Source organism: Pteronotus mesoamericanus, unplaced genomic scaffold (genome assembly GCF_021234165.1).
Source record: "Pteronotus mesoamericanus isolate MK-2021 breed Mesoamerican mustached bat unplaced genomic scaffold, CSHL_Meso_final contig_221, whole genome shotgun sequence".
Taxonomy (NCBI): domain Eukaryota; kingdom Metazoa; phylum Chordata; class Mammalia; order Chiroptera; family Mormoopidae; genus Pteronotus; species Pteronotus mesoamericanus.
In genome coordinates this window covers 1,922,516-1,941,831 of record NW_026555092.1, presented here as the reverse complement: position 1 = coordinate 1,941,831, position 19,316 = coordinate 1,922,516, and the positions used below count along the sequence as shown (strand labels likewise).

The window sequence follows — 19,316 nt, the reverse complement described above, 5'->3', positions numbered from 1 at the left end:
GGCAGTGAGCGAGCGACGAGGGAGTGTGAAGCCCTCGGACATCGCTGGATGCCACTGTAGGCCTGATAAACACGGACCCTTAGATGGCGCCAAATTTTTAGGACAATATGAGATTAAATCAAGCACAAGGGGAAAGACGCAATCGATAGATGTGGTCAAGACGAGGTGTGCGAAGCTGTTGCCGGCCTAACATGGCATGCTGCTTCAGGGCATGCCACGTTTGGGAACGGAGGAAGAGCGCACTCTAGAATAAGGTTTAAAAGTATAGTATAGGAAACACAGAAACCAGGAACAGTCGCTTATTGTCATTGTCAAGCCTCGTGTACTGTGCATAACTGAATGTGCTGCACTCTTACACGACCCGCAGCGCAGCAGGCTTGTTTACACCAGCATCACCACAAGCATGTGAGTAACGTGTTGTGCTACAACATTCAGGCTGCTACCACGTCACCAGGCCTTAGCAATTTTTCAGCTCCTTTACAGGGTTGTGGGGCCACCATCATACATGCAGTGTGTCACTGACTGAAAGAAGTATCATTATGGAGTGCGTGACTACTCAGAGCTCACCTAGCCGGATTGTACACGCCATATCTAACTTATTCTGCACAACGAGCCTACAAAGTAGGCATTACTCTCCCACCTGCAGATGAGGAAGCTGAGGCTCAGAGAAGGGAAGCAGCTTGGAGTCTGAGGCTCCCTCCGCAGCCCCTGCCGGGCACGGTATTCCCTCCAGGGGTCCGATTTCAACTGGTCCTCCGCAGACCCAGCTCCCAGTTTCTCACCCTCCCATTCACCCTCCTGCAGAACGTCCGAACCAGACCTCAGCACCATCCAGTTTAAGTCCCAGGGCTTTTCCTCGTTGCCTTTGGTGAGGAGATGGTGACCCTGTCCCTCTCTAAGGGACCTCTACCCTGGCCTGGCAGGAACTTCTGCTCCCCAGCCCAGCCTGGGGCCCATGAGGCAGCAAACCCACTGGGAGGGGGCGGGGTGGAGTGAACGAGGTCTCAGCATCAGCGGGTTCAGCGGCTGAGCAGTGCGGCCCACGGAGTGCCAGGGACAGCTAGACAACAGTCTGGGCGCGTGTCACTGGGACTTTTGCTTTGTGATGGGGGAGGCCCGACTCTCCCGGCGCTGATGCCAACACCCAGCCCCATTGTCCAGCCCGGAGTGGGCGTTGGAACATGAGTCCTGCATGCGTGACTGAGCCTAGGAATGAAGGGCACATGGGGGAGTGGGTGGAGGATGGAGTGAGCGAGTGAAGGAATGCGTGGAGTTCGGAGGAGGGAGACCCCTGGCTGCGGAGGCGGGGGAAGGACAGTAGGTTAATGAGGGAGGTGGGGCGTGGGCGCCGGTGGGGCCGCGGCGGTGCATGTGCATTTGTGCTGGGAAGGGCCTTGCGCACGGGCCCTAGGGGTGGGCGGCATGTTCCAGGCCCATCACTGGGAGTGGCCCTGTGCCCATGCGGCCCGGGGTGGAGTGGCTGGGTTTGAGCTTCAGGTGTGGTACCTTGGGCAAGTCGCCGGCTTCCGTTTTCTTCAGAGTAGAATGGAGATAATGTTACCGGACAGAGGTTCCTTGGGAGGCTGCTGAGAGAGTCTAGAGGGAGCGCAGTTTGTAAACTGTAAACAAGCTGGGTAAACAGATGTTATTACCTGAGCAGAGGTAATAACCAGGTCATCTCATGGCTAGGTCATCTCAGTGTCACGGCCCCCGCCCCCTGGCAGGGAGGAGCCTGTCCCCTGGGAGGCAAGGAGGGTCAGACTTAGGCCACAGCAGGGCTCAGGCCACCTGAGCAGGGAGCAGGTGGATGGGAGGCCCAGTCCCCAGGTGCTGTGCCCCTGGGTGGGGGCCAGTCCCATGACCTCCTCTCAGGGCTGCCAACCTGTTGTTTGCTCAGGAGGCCGCTGCCTGGCCCAGCTCCGGGATCCGGGTGTCTCGGCTCACAGCCAGCTCCGTATGGGGGCGGCCCACACGCCACCCTCCAGCTCACCCCTCTGCCCAGCCTGGAGCCTGAGGCCCCTGCTCTCCACCCCAGGGGGACCCTGCCAGCCCTGCCTCTCAATGGCTGCGACACCGGGGCCTGTCGTGCAACCCCACTGAGCTTCCACTTCCTCATGTCTGAAATGGGGTGAAGAGAAGAGCAGCCCTCCGTCAGGTTCTTGTTGTGAGGGTGACATGGCGTCGCAGTGCTTGGCTCCCCTTGCCCCCTCGCTCCCCCCTCAGTCCTGGGAGAGGTCAGAGGTGCCTGAAAAAGAGAGCTGGATGGCCATGCCTGAGTCCCGTCCCCACCCCTCCCTGTGGGGCGGGGACGAGAGGGCCAGACTCCCTGGGCCTCGCTTCAAAAACTCACTCCCCAGGCTGCCCCTGCCACCTCCCCGGCACCTTGGCAGCGCCGGGGCGAGCAGGGAGGCAGTGCCAGAAGCTTAAGCTCTGGAGACAATGGGCCTCTGTGGCCCCTGGGGAAGTAGAGGTTCCAGGGAGCCTCTTGTCTCTGGTGTCAGGAGCTTAGTGTCCCCTCCGAGCGATACCACTGGGAGAAACAGGGAGCTCCCCAGCCCCACCCAGTGGGGCCTCTCCCGGGGGGTTAGGGTTTCCAGGAGTAGCCCTGTGCACCCTCTTCTCACTTTGCCATCTCTGACCCTCCTCCCCGCTCCACGAATCGCTGGGCTGGTAGAACCTGCTGGTTGCATGGACCTCTGCTGGCCAGCGCTGGTCTGGTCTAGACCTCTCAGCCCCCTAACCTGGGCTCGTCGCCCCAAATCCTTCTCAGCTCTACGTTCACTGGCCGGTGAGCCCTTCTGACCGCCCGCGTCCGGTCCCCTGGCTTGCGTGGGTGCTGCCTGGCACCCTGTCCAGCTCCCCTGCTCACCAGCTCGGGCTTGCTGCCTTGGTGGTCCGATGCCACCTGTGCTGCCCCCCAGCGTTTCACCTATTTGAATGGAATTTTCAAGCGTGAATAGTTCACCAGGCAGAAAAGAAGGCAGAGGGGGCCCCTGCAGAGGGGCCGGCGGGTGCAGAGGCCGGGACAAGGCGACTGGGGTGGGTTGGGAAGGGGCGGGTGTGTGTGTGTGTGTGTGTGTGTGTGTGTGTGTGTGTGTGTCTCTCGGCGGGGCGGGGGAGATGAGGCTGGGGGAGTCAGCAGCGGCCAGCCCCACCTGGGGGCCTCCATCCTGAGCAGTGACTCCTGGATGAGCAAAGGGCCACGCCCTATGCCCAGGACAACTCTGGGGTCCAGGGAGGGCGAGGCGCTCCAGGACAGTGGCCCGTCATAGGCACCCTCGCCGCAGTCACTTCTGGAGCGCTCACTCACCCTGCTCCGCAGCTCAGGGCAGCCTCCTGGAGTGGCTGCCTTCTCTCTTATTTTGCAGATGAGAGAAAAAGACAGGATCTTCCCACCAACTGGTTAACAGGTGGGAAGCAACTCAGGGAGGCATCTGGCCCCCTGTGCTCGGTCTCCCGGTCCCGCTACTGCCCCCACCCCCGCCCTGCCCCGCACCATGCCTGCATCTGACCTGTGATTTGCGAGTGTGGGAACTGCCTGAGATGCCCCCACCCCAGTGTGGCCTCTAGAACCCTGGACTGATGGGAGGCCTGGGTTCTAATCCCAGTCTGTCCCCACCTTGCTGGGTGTCCTCGAGGTGGTCGATTAACCTCTCTGAGCCTCAGTTTACCCTCATGGGAATTGGGGATTCTAGCAACTGCCTTATCGCGGGATCCAGTTCCGGTGAGTCTCCCGGGGGTAAACAGATAAAGAGGGCTTTTGAAAAGTACAAAGAGCTGTACTCATGATGGTGAGATTATTATTGTTACCTTGATGTGGAGATAAGGGAGGGGGAGGAGGCGCAGTGACAGTTGCCAAGAAACCTGGGAGCTGTCTGCAGCAGCTTCCTGCCTGGCCCATCCCACTCAGGAGCTGAGCCGCTCGGCCCTGCCCCCACACCCCTCCTGTACCCTTTCCCTAGGAGAGATGGGTGCTGGGGGGGTGGGGGGGGGCAGAGCTGGGGCCAGCTGGCTGGTGGCCATGCATCTGCAGGCCTGAAGGTGACCCAGGAATGTGTCTGGCCCGAACTCCAGGTTGGCTCTGGCTTTTTCTGTGACCTTGAGCAAGTCACCTCTTCTCTGGCTACCACCTTTTTCTGTGTCCAGCTGTCCTCTGTACCTGTAGGCATGTGGCCAAGCCAAACAGGGCAGGATCAATCCGGGCCTAGGGAAGATGCTTGGCAGGGGCTGCTGGAGCCAGGAGCTGCGATGGTGAGGCCACTGGGGGCCAAGGCTACGCGGCAGGACTGGGGGCCTGGGTCGAGGGCAGCTGGGACGTGTGTAGTAGATGAACCTTGGGCTGGAGTCCAACTGTGACACCGCCCTTTCCCTGGTGTGACGTTGGGGTTGTCACTTAACCTCTCTGAACCTCAGTTGTCTCATTTGGAAAAAGGTGATAATTGTCCAGCCTCACAAAGCTGCTGTGGTGATCAAATGAGTCAATGCCCATGTCAGCTGCAGAGCACTGTGTAGCGATACACCGTGGTCTCGGTGCAGGGAAGGCACGCTCCAGGCACCTTCCAGCGGCTACGTGTGCAGGAAGAATGCAAAGCATTTTAAGCTGGGCCAGGCCATAGCATCAGGAAGGTGCTCAGAGAAGTGGGGAGGAGCAAAGGCTTGGGAAACCTCATGTGAATGGAATGGTGGAAGCCAGGAGGAGTCAAGAACAGGATAGCAGGGAGAGGGGAGAGACGGAGAGGTTCATGGGGAGGAAGGAGGGTGACCAAGTTGGGGGAGGTCTGTAGAGGCCAGAGGCAGAAGGGGAGGGAGGGATGGGCTACAGAGGTGAAGAGGTGGTGAGCGGTGAGGAAGGTAAGAGGAGGGGGAGAAGCATAGCGGAAGCTAGAGGGGTGGGAGGCAGGTGAGAGGCTGGGTTTATTCATTCTTTTAAAAGTACTTACTGAGAAAGTACTGAGAAGCAGTATAGTGTGACGTTAGGGCACAGCATTTCGACCTGGATGGTCGGGGTTCAAATCCTCCATATTGCACTTACATTTACTGTCAGTGTGACCTTGGACAAACTGCGTAACCTCTTTGTGTCTTCATTCCCTCCTGTGAAAGACAAGGATTAGCTGAATTAATACAAGGGAAGCCGTCGAAGCCAACCCTGCACGTGGCACGTCTGCGTCAGCGTTGGCTGTTGTTGCTGCTGTGACTAGGATGGTTACCTGTCCAGTGGGACGGGCTGGGTCCCCAGGGCTGGCTGCCCGTGCTGTGAAGTTCAGATCTTGAGCCCTGGAGTGACAAATCTGGGTTCAAAGGCCTGCTCTACCTCCTGAACTGTATGACCTTGGGCAAGCTAATGTACCTTTACGAGCCTCAGTTTCCTCATGTGTAAAGCCTGCTGTTTCTGAGTCCCCGTCTCCTGGGGGAGCTCTGAGGGTTAAATAAGGCCATGCAAGGCATGGGCGGCTGTGGCTCTTGTCGCTACTGCCTTCCATCCCACAGGGCCAGGACCATGAGGGTAGGCAGGGCCCAGGGCCTCTGGTTTCCCGCTCTGTCCTCATCCTGGATTCCTTTCTTTCCCTTGGCCTTTAGGACCTCAGCATGACCTTTTAGGTGGACTTGCCTGGGAGGGGTGGGGTGCGGCGTGCTGCACATTTCCTGGAAGGAGCAGGTCCCTGGCCAGCCCAGAACTGGAGAGCCGAGGGCCTCGAGAGGCGGGGTCCTGGGGGCAGCCAGAGCCCCCTTGCCTTCAGAGGCCTCCATTGTCCTGTGCCAACGTGGACAGTCCTGAGGGAGATGGGCACCTGGGCATGGGGAGGCTGAAGCTGAGAGCATTCTGGAAGGCGGGGAGCGTGTTAGGGAGCTGCTGCCAGGCTGGCCCTCAGTGGCAACTGTTTGAGCCTGGGGGCCTGGCAGGAGGACAGGCAGAAGGTCACCACCTGAACAGCTCTGTCACGGGCAGAGACCTCCACTCGGCAGCCAGGGCCACCCCCAGACAAAGGTGCCTCCTGCCAAGGGGGCCCAAGCCCAGGCCTTCCTGGCCCCTGGGCGCCCTCCGCTCTCTATCCCACTGGCGCTGGCCCTGCTCAGGCAAGGGCCTGAGCTCTCCATTCTCGCTCTGTCACCCACTCGATAGGGGAAGTGGCTTCCCCTCGCTGAGCCTCATTTTCTCCCACCTGCAAAAATGGGGATAAATAATGCCAGCCTTGTAGCGCTGTAGTTAGGGTATATTACACTTGACCTGGTTGCAGCACACAGCAGGTCTCATTGAGGAGCCGCCATGGCAGCCACAATGGAATTTTCGCGGACCATTTCTATAGGCCTCTTTCTAGTCCCTCATCTCCGGCCTCCCCGGGCCGTGCCGGCACACCGTGCAGTCGATAGGAACCTGTGTTTAGGCTGTTCCCTTGGTCACAGACCTCCCATACCTCCCTGCTGCCGACCCCCATTGAGTCAGTCACCTAATCAACAAATGCTGAGTGCGATCCTAACTGGGGAGCCAGAGTTTACCATGAAGGAATGAATATCAAAGACTTTATTGAGTGAATACCTAGTAGCTGCCCAGGCTCTATGACAGCTTTTTTTGGGAACTGAGGCTGAGTGGAGTGTGTCACTTATGGTCACACCGCAGTTAAGTGCCTGGGAATACCTCCCCCACACTGATGTCACAACCTGGAAATGCCACTGTCACCATATCCATCCCTCGGGGCCAAGACCTTCCCTTTAAGCTGCACCCCTGGGAAGTGGAGAGGCAGGTGCAGCAGGGCGGTGGACAGCTTCTCTGGGCTGCTTCTCCCCCTTGGGTGGCTGGGCTGAGTGAGGGGAGTAAGCAGGGGGCTCGGAGCTTCCTCAGGGTCTCCCTTCCGGGCCAGCTTCCTGCAGGCTCATCCCCTCTGGAGGTGTGGCAGTCCCAGCTTCACCTGACTCAAGCAGCTGTGTGCCGCTGAGGATCATCTGGCGGCCCGTGTGACTCACCCTCTTGGTGGCTGGGACCTGGGCGGTGGAACAGCCACGTCAGGCTGGCCCTAGGCAGCCAGCGGAAGCCGGGCCTGCTCCCTGGGTCCCGGGAGCCACGGGGCGCCTCCTCTCCCTGACCCTGGAGATGGCCTCCTCAGCAGGCTCTCTGGGGTGACAGGAGCTGACTGCACCCTCACTAGACCTGTTTCCTTTCCTCCGGGCGGGGCGTGGGTGTGAGCACAGAGTCCGGGCTCGGAGTCAGTTAGGCCTGGCTCCGAGGCTGGCTCCGCTGCCAACCAGCTGGCTGACCCGTGTGTGCCTCTGGGTCCTCCCAGAGTGGGCATATCAGTGTGGTGAGGAGTCTGTGCCCTCAGGCCGGGCACATAGTAGGCCCAGCGAGTGTCAGGTATTGTTGCTGTCAGTGATAGCGGCAGCCCAGTGGCTACTCAGCCCAAAGGCTGCTGTCACCCTGAAGGCTCAGGGAGGGGTCCACACAGACCAGGGCACCCTGCTGAATCCAGAGGTCAGGTCTCAGCCATCTAGAGCAGCCCTCACTGCCCCTGCCTCAGTCTACCCATCTTCAGAATGGGAAATGGACATCCTCTTGGCCGAGGTGCGTGTGAGGGAGGCCTACTGGAGAGCTTGGGGAGGGACCCTGCTCACACCTCCGATCTCTGGGGAAGGAGAGCCTGTTTACCTGCCCTGCTCAGGAAGCCCCTCCTTCTGGGGACCCCAGGACCCACTCCTGCATGAAATCTGTCTCCCCTCCTGTGCCCCACCTCTGAGGCTGACACTTCCTCCCAAAGTTCACACGTCTCCCAGCTTGGGGCTCTCCCTGACCTCAGACTCTTCTTCTCTTCCAGGAGGAGCGATGGGCAGAACCAGCACTTCCCTCAGGCACTAGACCTGCCACGAGTGGACTTAGCCTCCCCACACACTGCTTCCCTTTACCCGAAGGTAAGTGCCCGCCTCCCCCTGCTTCAGGCGTGGAGACCCCCGGGGCTGAGCGATGCCCAGGAATGACTGCTGGGCAGGATGTAAAAAGTTCAGGCCACCACAGCCCAGCTCTGGGTGGGCCTGGTGCAGTCTCAGAGCTTGAACGGGGGTCTGTGGCACTGCTTGCTGTGGGGCAGAGCAGCTGGGAGTGAACTGGCCCCAACGAGTCTTCATTATCTTCCTCATCCACATCACCATCCGTTTCCTCTTCTGCACATTGGGTATCGTGGCAGTGCCCACATTGTGCAGCTACTGTGAGGATTAAATGGAAAAGTGCCAATCAAGCTTTCCATGCACAATACCTGGCACAGGGGAAAAGCCCTCTAAACGAGGCCATTGTCGTTGTTATCATCAAAATCAAATGTTCACCCAGTACCTGATTTGTGTCAGACTGTGCTGGGTGCCAAGTGGCCAGAATTCAACTAGACCCAGACCCTGCCTTCAAGGAGTCACAGCCCCATTTAGAGAGAAATAATTGAACGTACGCAGAGTGTGTCAAATACCAGTAATAACTGCTAGCATATGTTGAAATTTACTGTGGGCCACATGGGTACTTAGTGCTTTAAACGCAGTATCTCATCCTCAAACTGTAAGTACTATGTGCTAGCTACTATTACTAGTTCCATTTTACAGATTAGAAAATCGAGGCTCAGAGAGTTAAGTTACTTGTTCGAAGACACACAGGTAGGGTATTATGGGGTCAGGGCTGGAACCAAGGCTGCCTGACCAGAGTGCCTGGTCTCGTGGCCTCTCTAATACAGAGGGACATAAACCCTCACTTTTGCAGAACACTTTGCAGTTTCTAAAGCATGCCCACAGACACCATGCCTCTTGGTCCTTTATTAAACCTCAGGTGGTAGACATTCTCCAGATGTGGGTCCAGATGCTCAGATAGGCCGTGTGATGTTCCCTGGGTCACACAGCCAGGAAGGAGCAGAGGCAGGATCTGCCGATTTCCTCTCAGTGCTCTGGCCTGGAACAAGGGCCATGTTCCTCTCCTGGGCTGGAAGGACAGATGGCCAAGGAATGGTGTCTTTGTGAGGGGTCACTACCTCTAAGGGGGTCCCAAGCGGGGGTCCTATGGACAGTGTCAGGGGGACCCTCTCCTGCTCTCTGTGCCTGGGCAGTAGCCCAAGACGGGCCATGTAGATGCTGGGGCTTGGCGGAGGGGAGTGACTTGACGGCACCTGGGTCGTGAGTGAGCATCTGGAAGGAGGCCTGGGTTCTCAGCAAGGGCTGTGTGTCCCTGGACCGTGGCTTCTCCTCCCTGGGCCTTAGTCTTCCCATCAGGAAAACGAGGGTTGGAAGAGCCCCTCGCCCTGAGTCCTGCCTGCTCAGACAGCCTGGGGCCAGCCTTCTCAGATTAGCTCTGAGATGCCTCCCCTTGGGCTTCCCGGCCTCCAGGCTACCCAGAAGCCTCTGACTGTGCCAACACAATCCGGACTATAGGCTCTGGACAGCCTGCCCCTACCCCAGAATCAGGACACAGTCTGTGGATCATCCGCCTTTGACAGGGAGGGGAACCACGGTCCAGAGAGACTGAGTGATTCATCTGGATCCCTAAAGCAGTGGTAGAGCTGAGGCCACCAGGCCTGTGACACATTTGCCACCCCCCTCCCCTCGCACCCCTAACTCTGCACACATTCATAATGTTCATGGAGCCCGTTTGAGGGGCAGGAAATCTCCCTGTGCCAGTGGGCACATCGCTGCCCCCCTCTGGGCCTCAGTTTCCTCATCTGCAAAATAGAGGCGACAGTTCCTTCTCTACCCACCTTGCCAGTTTGCAATTGAGTGATAGCCTTGAAAGTAACTTTGGAAAGTAGAAATCAGGAAGCTGAACTATCATTAGCATAATATGTCCCCAGGGTAGAACAGGACACCCAGCAGGGACTCTCTTCACTGGGGAGCCACACCTGGGATACCCAGGACCTTCCTACCCTGCCCCCTTAGAGGGGGCTTCTTCACTTGGGGATTCAGAAACCTGCACAGGTGTACATACCCAGTCTACCCACATTTATGTACATGGACACAATCACATGTCTGTACATGTATTCAGAAACTTGCACATGTATACATGCAAGCATGTACAGACACATTATGTACAAACACCACCCCCCAAGGATGTCCAGGCACACATATTGTCTCAGTCACGCATACACACACACAGCTGCATGCACGCATGTGCACCCCCCCACTCTGCCTGGCATACAGGCATCTCTGGTGATCCGAGCAGGTCTCGCCTCCTCCCAGTGTGGGAATGGATGTTTCTCTGGCTGCTTTTTGATGGGTGCCCGGAAGCGCTCAGGCCTGGAAGTGCCTGCATAAATCAATATTTGCTGCTGTTAATTATTAAAAACAAAGCTACACCGTGTCTGGAACATACATCTCTGAAGTTCCCGCTGGCTCCATGGGTTCCAGCCTGACCCAGGGCCAGATTTGGGGGAAAGGAAGGCATAGTGACTTCCTTCCAGGAGTCCTTGGCTCTGGAGATAGAGGGTGGTGGGCAGTTGCCAGCAGCTCCTTCAGGACAGAGAGAGGCTGGGCACTGAGTTGGTGGGCAGCCCTGCCCCTGCAGGGTCCAAAGCAGCTGGTGTTGACTTGGCCACAGCTCAGGAAGCAATTTCCACTTTCCCAGCATCTGTTTGGGAAGGGGATGCTGAGGCTCCAGCCCTAGCCCCACTGAGCAATGGCAGACACAATACAGGGTCAGCTGAAAGGACCTGCAGAGACCTTATATTTTACAGACAGGGAAACTGAGGGCTACAGAGATGGCAGGGACTCACTCAGGTTCCCTCAGCAATTTGTAGCAAGGCCGGAGCTAGAACCCCTGTGTTCAGAAGTCTGCTCCATATGGTGGGGCCTTGGCAGACCCTTCCGAGGCCCTGTGGTTGTCTCCTCTGGGGCCAGGGGCAATTAGGATGGAGATGAGGGGTAGTTAGAGCCAGGCATGGCATGGGGCCTGAGGAGGAGAAAGGACAGGCCAACCACTGTTAGGCATTAGGAACAGGAGGGGTGAAGAGGGAGGGGAGAGCAGCTCCAGGCTTTTCCCCAGATTCCTAGCTCTGCCTTTCCTAGCTGTGTGATCCTGAGCATGATATTTCACCTCTTGGAATCAGTTTCCTCTCCTGTAAAATGGGGATGACACTAGTACCTCCTGGGTTCTGGGGAGAGGATGACATTTGCTAAGGGGCCAACATTAAGTAGGTGCTCAAGAAATGTCCCCTGTCTCCAAGGTAACCCCCTCCTTATCCTGCTTGGCTTCACAGCCCATCCCAAGAACCCCCTCCCAGGGGCCCTGAGGCGAGGTACCCAAAGTCTGGGAAGACAGAGGTGGGGTGGGGTGGGGGCGCGCTGGGGAGAGCCTGGTGGGGTGCCAGAGAGTTTCGTGCGCTGAAATCTTCAAGTGCTCCGCCAAGTTCGCGCAGGCGCAGTGCCCAGGGACCGCAGGTCTGGGCGCTCCGGGGGCGGGGTCTCCTGTGTCCCCGCCCCGGATCTCCGCAGCCCCGCCCCGGCCCCGCGCGGCCCGTACCTGGCGCCCCGCCCCCTCCGGGCCCGGCCGGGCTAGCCCAGCGCAGGCAGCGCTGCGCAGCGCCGGGAGCCGCAGCCCGAACGCGGAGCTCTTCGCTGCGGGGCCCGGGGCCGGGGGCGCGCGCGGGCCGAAGCCCGCCAGACCAGCTGAAGCGCCACCGGGACGGGTGCTGGGGCCGGGCCAGGCTCGGGATGGCGCAGATGAGGTCCCTGGCGCCCCCGGGCCGTCCGCGGAGGGGTTCGCTGCCCGTTGGGGCCGCCTGGCAGGTGAGGACCGGGGCGAGGTGGCCTGGCCGGGGGGCTCTGTGGGAGCCGCCGGGTCAGCCCAACTTCTTCGGAGCCCGGCAAGCTCTGCCCCAGCCAGGGCGCGTGTGCAAGGCTCCGTCATGGAGGGTGTGTTAGCTTCTGGGCTGACACTCTGCCACGGCGGCCACAAGACACACCCCTGCCCTAGGGTCTCGGGTCTTGGGCTCTTTTTGCCGCTGTCTGCAAAACAGAGTGCCCTGGTGGCACTGTGGCTTTGGTCTACAGTGGCTGTGAGTGTGTGCACTAGCCTCGGGACCATTTTGTCCATCCCCTATTCCCTTTAGGGTCGTCTGAATGTCACACTGTAACTTTGGGTGATGCTCTGGGCCACTGGCTCAGTCTTCCATGTGTCAGCGTGTTTGCTGCCCTCATAAGTCTGTAACTGTGGGTATCACTTGTCGCTGTGTGTACACTCTGGGTGACAGTACCATGTGTCAGTATTTATGTGGCTGTGTTTATGTGACTCCTGGTGCATTGTTCCTGGCCGGACAGGTCATCCTGAGGAGGGTGCTCTGGGGGACATCAATGTGCCCCATCAGTGTCACGCTGGTGCTGTGCTGGGCTGAGGCTGTGTGAGCCAGATGCCAGTGCTGCTGTTGTAAGGCGGTTGGGTTGACAGGCATGTTTGTCTACCTGGACTGCAGGTGTGTGTCTGGTTTCTGCTGTAACTGCCTGTGGAATTGGATTGTCCAAGCTCAGAAATGTTGGGTGTGGCCATAGGTGACCATGGGTCAGCATCTCCCGTGGCCGCCTCTGGTGCATTTCATAGGGTAGGTTTTGCCCCTGTGGTCAAGCCTCAGAATGTACACATGGGGGGTTTGTGTCTTGTGATTTTTAACAGAGCTAGCTGTGTGTGTGTGTTTGAGAGAGAGAGATGAGTGGTGTGAACTCAAGTGGGTGTGAGGTTCAGACCCGTGCCCCTCACCCCTGCTGATTAACTCCTCCTCACTTGCTACATGCTTGTCCTTTTTCTCAAAACTCATTTAATGCTGTGGGATCAAGGTTGTCATGTCTGATACACAGGGTGTGTGACTCCAGTGGGGAAAGTACGTGGGAGTGGGGCTCCGGAGCTAAGTTTCCATGGATGTGCCTGCCTGTATCTGCAAGTGCATGTTATTGTGTCTCCACACGCAGATGTGAGAGTGGTTTTATGGTATTCGTGTAGCTTCGTGTGCAATTACTGTGTGCAAATCTGCCCAAGGAAGCATTTGAGTGTGCGGCTCTTGTACATGGACCTGTGTATGTGTGAATGGGTGTGCTGTTGTGTAACTTAGGACACCAATATGGGTATATGCAGGTTAGTATATAACTTTAAGTCTAAGAACTGATGTGCACAGACCCTGTGGGTTTGTGTGTATTTGCTTTCTTTGGTACAGTGAGACTATTTAAATATCGGTATGTAGGCCGGCATGTATGTATGTATGTGTGTGTGTGTGTTTGAGCAAGAGAGAGAGAAAGTGCTTCTTGGTGCACTACCCCGTAGCACATCTGTGTGAGCTCAGGTAATGCCCCCACTGGGCAGCAGGAGCAGGGAGAGGCAAGGGGAGGGGCCCCATCCTGGAGACCCCGGGGGCTTCCCAGACCCAGCCCCCAGCCCAGCCAGCCATCAAGGATGCCGTCTTCCAGGAAGGCTCACAGGGAGTTGGCGCTGGAGAGGCTGAAGCTGCCAAGGCAGCTGGCAGATGCCTGATTAACCCTGCATGTGCCCTGGCTAGCCTCAGGAGAGGCTGTCTGTGAGCGGGGAGGTGGTGCGTGTGGACTCCCCCATGTGTGTCGGGCCGGTGGGATAGCCCAGCGTCCTCTCTGCCAACAGCCCACACTGCTTGGTGGGAGAGTGGAACCACAGACCCTCCTGAGGGTTCCAGTGAAGCTCCTCTCTGGGGCTCTTCTGAGGGGTGCATGAGCTGAACCTGGCACTGCCCACCTTGTTGTGACATGGAGGAGATGTGTCTCTCCCTAAGGGTCACGTCCCTCTGTCTGAGGCACCAGCCTCCTCCTTTAGGGAAAGGGACTGAGTTGGGTGGTTTTTCCTGCAGGGACCCAGGCTCTGGACTGACCAAGATGGTTGGTCAGAGCTAGGGGACCAGGACAGATGGGTTGGGTGCACACTTCTTGGGTGAGGACTGACCCACGCTCTCCCCATCTCCATTGTAGAACACAGATCTGTTTGAGATGATTGAAAAGATGCAGGTAAGGCCAGATCTGTTGCCCCTTCCTGGGAGCCACAGACGGGGCTGGGCTGGAGGTGGTGGCCCTACACCTCTCTCTCTGAAGACAGGCCAGGGGCCCTTGTCAGGAAGGAGATGGTGGCAGTGTGTTGTCCAGAGCCCTCTGTCCAGAGTAGAGGGTGGGGACTGGTAGTGCCCCACTCCCCATCTGAGCCTGGGGCCCAGGCCCCACCTGTACCTCCCCACCTCCCATCCCTGTGTAGGTCCCCAGCAGGGCTGGGGTCCCCGCTTCAGCCCAGCCCCATGCACACACCAACCTCCGTTCACCAAGAGGCATCCCAGACTCTGCAGGAATCCCATGTAAAATGGGAGGGGGGACAGATGCCAGGGCACAGGGCAGCCAGAGGCTGTGCAGCAGGCAGGGGGAGGTGTTAATGAGCCAGGCAGCCCCTGCTCCTCTGCCTGACCCCTGCCCACCCTCCACTCCCCAGCCCTGGACTTCCAGGCCCTTGTCTGTTTTTGGCATGGGTATGTATTGGGGAGTTGGTAGGGGGCTGGGGCAAAAACCACAGGAGCTTTCCCTGATGTCAGTCCACCCTCTAAACCCTCTCTCCTGCCCCTTGCTGTTTCTCAGCCTCTCTTACTTAGTCTTTCTGTCTCCATCTCTCCCCTCCTCCTCTCTCCTTCCCTCTCTTCCCCTCTCTCCCTCTCCCTCTCAGGGTCTCTCTCTCTCCCCTCCTCTCTCTGTCTCCCTCCCTCTCCCTCTCTCTCAACAACACGTATCTGTGTAGATGCAACAGCCTCCCTCCCCACCTCCCCACACTCACGCAGGCACGTGCATGCCACCCCTGCCCCCACTCCCTGCGGCAGGCATTCCGGCACAGAGCCCCCAGCCCCCCGCTGCTGCCGGCCTCCCACAGCCCAGGTTGCCAGCAGGACGGCCAGCCCTGCAGAGAGGCCTGCAGCACTGAGCACCCTGCCCTGGGAGTCACCCACATCGGTGGGCTTTCCCCTGCTACACAGGATGGGCTTTGAGCCCAGGGGAGGTGGCCCTGCAGCAAGCCTGGGAGGGGTGTAATGGGAGGGAGGGGTGGGTGTAACTTGAAGTGCTCCCCTCTCTTTGCAGGGAAGCAGGATGGATGAACAACGATGCTCCTTCCCACCACCCCTCAAAGTAGGTCTGAACCACAACCTCTCCAAAGGGCTTGGGGGACCTGGATGGGGCTGGGAAGAGGGGGGCAGACTCCCTCCCTCAGTGGGGGCGGGGCCTGGGGCATCCTGCCTCAGCTGCCCGCCCCCGCAGCCAGCCCAGGAGAACCTGTCCCCTTTGGTGAGGTAGGCCTGCCGTGGGCCAGGTGCTGGGGTTCCCAGCTCTGGCCCTCTAGTTCCGAGATGCGGAGGACCCCTCCCTTGCTGTAGGCCTGGGGCCTTCGTTCCAGCTCCTCCCTACCCCGAAATCTCACCCTGCCTCTCCTGGCTTTCCTGCTCGGAGGCAAAACTCCATTCCTCACAAGACAGCCTATGTCAGCTGCATTCCTGGAAGCCAGTTACGATGAGCAGTTGTAGGAGGACTCAAACCCAGGACCCAAGAGGCTTATGTGCTCTGCTTCCTGCAGCTCCTGCCTGGAAGGCTGAGGGGGCAGGGGGAGGGGGCAGGAGGAGGGAAGACCTGGTTGTCCCCCATCTTCCCACGAGAAGACTAACAGGAAGCTGGGGACTGAAAAAGATTCCAGGAGGCTCTCATTTAGACTCCAAATTTTCCTAGGGCGGGGGTGGGAGGCGGGGGAGGGAAGGTGACTGAATCACCCCACCAGGTCGGCATATGTTCTCTGTTTGGTGATTGGGGACCCCCAGCCATCCAAGAAGACTGGCTGCTAGGCCTAGGAGAGTGGGCCTGGGCTGCAGGGGTGAGGATTAAAGGGGGTTTATGGGCATAAGCCTGACACTTTGTCCGGGGCATGGGTTTTCCAAACGTGGTCCTCAGACCGGCTATCAGCCAGCATCACCTGGGAGCTTGTGAGAATGTAAATTCTTGGGCCCACCCCAGACCAAGGGCATCAGAAACTCCTGGAGTAGCACTAGACCACCTGTGTTTAATGAGCACCTCCCCAGGCTGTGCTGATGCACTGAGAACCCTGGTATGGCGGTTCCTTCCTGGGAGGCCGGGAGCCTCCTTCTGCCCCAGCCTCTTGCGGTCACCCCAGAGCTAGCCTCGCCCTGCCTGTGAGGTGCGGAGATGAGGATGGGCCTCATCCACACTGTCAGCCTGGGGCCGGCCAAACGAAGGAGCACCCAAGGAGGCTGGAAGCGAAGGGCACGGCCGCATCCCAGCTGGGCCTTGGTGCTGCTTGTGTTTTGCAGACGGAGGAGGACTACATTCCCTACCCGAGCGTCCACGAGGTACCCATCTGGACTTCCCGAGCCTATCCTCATCCCAAGCCCAGAAGGCATCGGACAGGGGGTTGGGACGCCCCAGTCTTCCTCCCTGTCAGGAGTCTAACCTCAGTAGGGGCTAGAGACTCAGTTTATAGGCCAAGGACTTCAGAGCCCATTTCAACCCAAGGCCTCTGAGCCAGACAGTTCAGCCTCTCTGCCAAGGCCATGATCTCAGCTCTACCTGCCCCCATCCCCATCCTTTGGGATGGGACTTGGGGCTCCATGTGGCCTGGGACCCACATAGGCTCTGGGTTGTCCCTGCTGCCCCTTAGGTGTGAGTTGGGGAATTGTCCTGGGGCCCCTGGTGGGGTGTAGTGTGGGTGGCTCTCAGCTGAGTCCCCCTTCAGGTCCTGGGGCGAGAAGGGCCCTTCCCCCTCATCCTGCTGCCCCAGTTTGGGGGCTACTGGATTGAAGGCACCAACCACGAAATCGCCAGCATCCCAGAGACAGAGCCGCTGCAGTCACCCACGACCAAGGTGAAGCTAGAGTGCAACCCCACAGCCCGCATCTACCGGAAGCACTTTCTTGGCAAGGTGGGTGGCCCACCAGTATTGCGGGGCTGGGCCTGGGAGGGAGAGAACCCTTGGGCTGGGGCCGAGTGACAGTCCCAGATTCCCGAATCTCAGGGAGCGTGCATGATGGAGTCACTCATTCATTCAACAAACTCTTGTTGCAAAAGGCAGTCTTACGGCGTAGTGGTCAATAGCAGAGATGCTACCAGGGTCTGCGTGCTGTCTCTGCCACTTACTGCATGGGACTTCCCCTCCGTATGCCTTTTCCTCAGCTGTAAACATGGAGATAATGATGATACCCACCTCATAAGGTTGCTACAAGGCTTTAATAACAGGATGCTTGTAAAGTGTTTAAAATGGCATCTAGCATAGAGAGTTTCAGTCAGGGTTAGCAAATAATGAGCACCAGCTGTGTGCCTAGCCCTAGTCAAGGCACCAGGTATACAGCCGCAAACAAACCTACACAGGCCCTGCCCTCAGCAGCTTGAGGTGGGGGGTGGGAAGACACCTAATGTCATGGCGGTGGCCTGGATCGATGCAACTCCCACCCCATCACCAGCCCCAGAGCAGGAGTCCTGCCGGGTCACAGCTTGTCACAGCGTCGTCACCCAGTGGTATTCGGGTCAAGGCAGGGAGCTGGAGGGGAGGTCCCACTCTGGGACCCTATATGTGCCAGGTTCTGCACCAGGTGCTGTCTCTGCGCCAGTTTACTCTGAGGCAACCATTGCAGCATGGGCTGTAGGGCCTCCAGGCCTGGGTGAGAATCTTGGCTCTTGCATTTATTAATGGTGTGACCTTAGGCCAGTTATTTAACCTCTCCCCCTGAGCCTGTTTCCTCGTCTATAAAAGTAAAATAATAATAACACCGTAAAGCACCCTGACAGGTAGCTCAGCTGGTTACAGTATCATCCTCATACACCAAGGTTGTAGATTGGATCCCTGGTCAGGGCACATACAAGAATCAACCAATGAATCCATAAATAAGTGGGACAACAAATCGATCTCTTTCTCTCTCTGTCTCTCTCTTACTTTCTCTTTCTCTAAAATCAATGAATAAAAATTTAAAATAAAAGTACATTAAAGCATAGACAACAATTCCTGGCATATAATAAGTACTTAATAAATGTTGGCTGTTATTATTCTATCTTTATTTATCTCTGAGGTTAGGATTGTCTTAGCTTTCAGAAGGGGAAACTGAGGCTCAAAGGGTAAAGTGACTTGATCAAGGTCACACGATTACTGAGCTAAGAATTGGACCTAGCTCTGCTGACTTTCCATAAGACATGCTACGGGAATAGACAACAATCTTGTACTATAATTATGTAATATGATAAATATCGTTGTGATGTGTATAATATGTATATCATGTAATGTGATAAAAATCTTTACTAAGGCAACCCTATTACAATATATGATATATGACTGTATCAAGGTAACATGTTGTACACCCTAATTTTATACAGTTATATGTCTAATATAGTTTTTCAAAAAGATATGCTATGGGAGGGTCCTGTTGCTAGGTGTATGCTTGCACGTGTGTTCACGTGTGTGCTGGGAGCAGGGGTGATTCCTTGGGGAGTTGGGACTCAGTTTGAGCGCAAGGCGTGGGCCTGACCCTGGGGGGTGTTGGTGCTAAGGCTGGGGGGAAATGAAGTGGAATCCATTGTGATGGAAACAAAACCCACAGGCCATTGCCTGGGGACAAACCCAGGACAGGGAGCGCCATTCCAGCTCCAGGCTGAGCCCTGTGGTTGGAGAGCCACCTGCATCCCAGCACCCTTGTCCAGAGGCCCTCAGCTGGGTCTGGCAGGTGTTGTGGTCTGGGGGACTGTGTGGGCCTAGCATGTAGTTGACACTCAGGAAAGTTTGCGAAGGAGTGCCAAGTGACAGCAAGTGCCTGGAGCACGGACGTGCCTGGAGCATCTGAGGAGGTGCGGGTCGAGGGGTTAGAAGAGGCATGATGATCAGAGTCAGGTTAGCAGCACCGAGAGAAGGGGACCCCAGGGGCGGGTAGAGAGCCAGGGCCGTCTCCTGCCTCCAGGTAGGGTGCCTGAGATAGCACTGGGGCCTGTGCTGGCACAGGGAGGAGGTGAGGGCGGCTTTGGGCATTGACTCCTTGGGGCTCTGAGCCCACTCTCGCACTGCGCTCCTTGGGCTCCCCTGGACCTAGGTGTGAGGTCTAGGAAACCCCCACCCTGAGGACTTGGTGCAGCTGCCCTTGAGGAGTGCCTGCCACTCCCCCTCTGCAGGCTGTGCCAAGCCTTTGGGGCTTTCTGTCACTCTGTGCCCAGGCAGAGCTGAGGGGACTCTCTGCCTCAAGTACACTCAGAACATCCCTGAGCTGCGGCCCCTGCCTCTTTCCCCGCCAGCCCTCGGAACACAGGTGTTCATGTTTGAACAAGACTGACTTCCAGGGCGACTCCCGGGG

The 19,316-nt window shown here is 57.7% G+C and overlaps 1 protein-coding gene across 5 annotated transcripts in view; it reads left to right on the top strand.

Annotated features, from left to right (window-relative positions):
* RAP1GAP (RAP1 GTPase activating protein) overlaps positions 1 to 19,316 on the top strand; it is a 62,286-nt gene that overhangs the window by 25,989 nt on the left and 16,981 nt on the right. For 3 of the 5 annotated variants that reach the window (XM_054571689.1, XM_054571684.1, XM_054571687.1), the window contains 5 exons: positions 7,806 to 7,899; positions 13,927 to 13,962; positions 15,067 to 15,114; positions 16,302 to 16,340; positions 16,724 to 16,909. In XM_054571689.1, coding sequence (XP_054427664.1) covers positions 13,945 to 13,962; positions 15,067 to 15,114; positions 16,302 to 16,340; positions 16,724 to 16,909 — 291 coding nt within the window. In that variant the 5' untranslated portion in view covers positions 7,806 to 7,899; positions 13,927 to 13,944. Of the gene's footprint in view, positions 1 to 7,805; positions 7,900 to 11,563; positions 11,734 to 13,926; positions 13,963 to 14,908; positions 14,941 to 15,066; positions 15,115 to 16,301; positions 16,341 to 16,723; positions 16,910 to 19,316 lie in introns of those variants that run through there. The other 2 variants (XM_054571685.1, XM_054571688.1) reach the window with 2 other exon arrangements.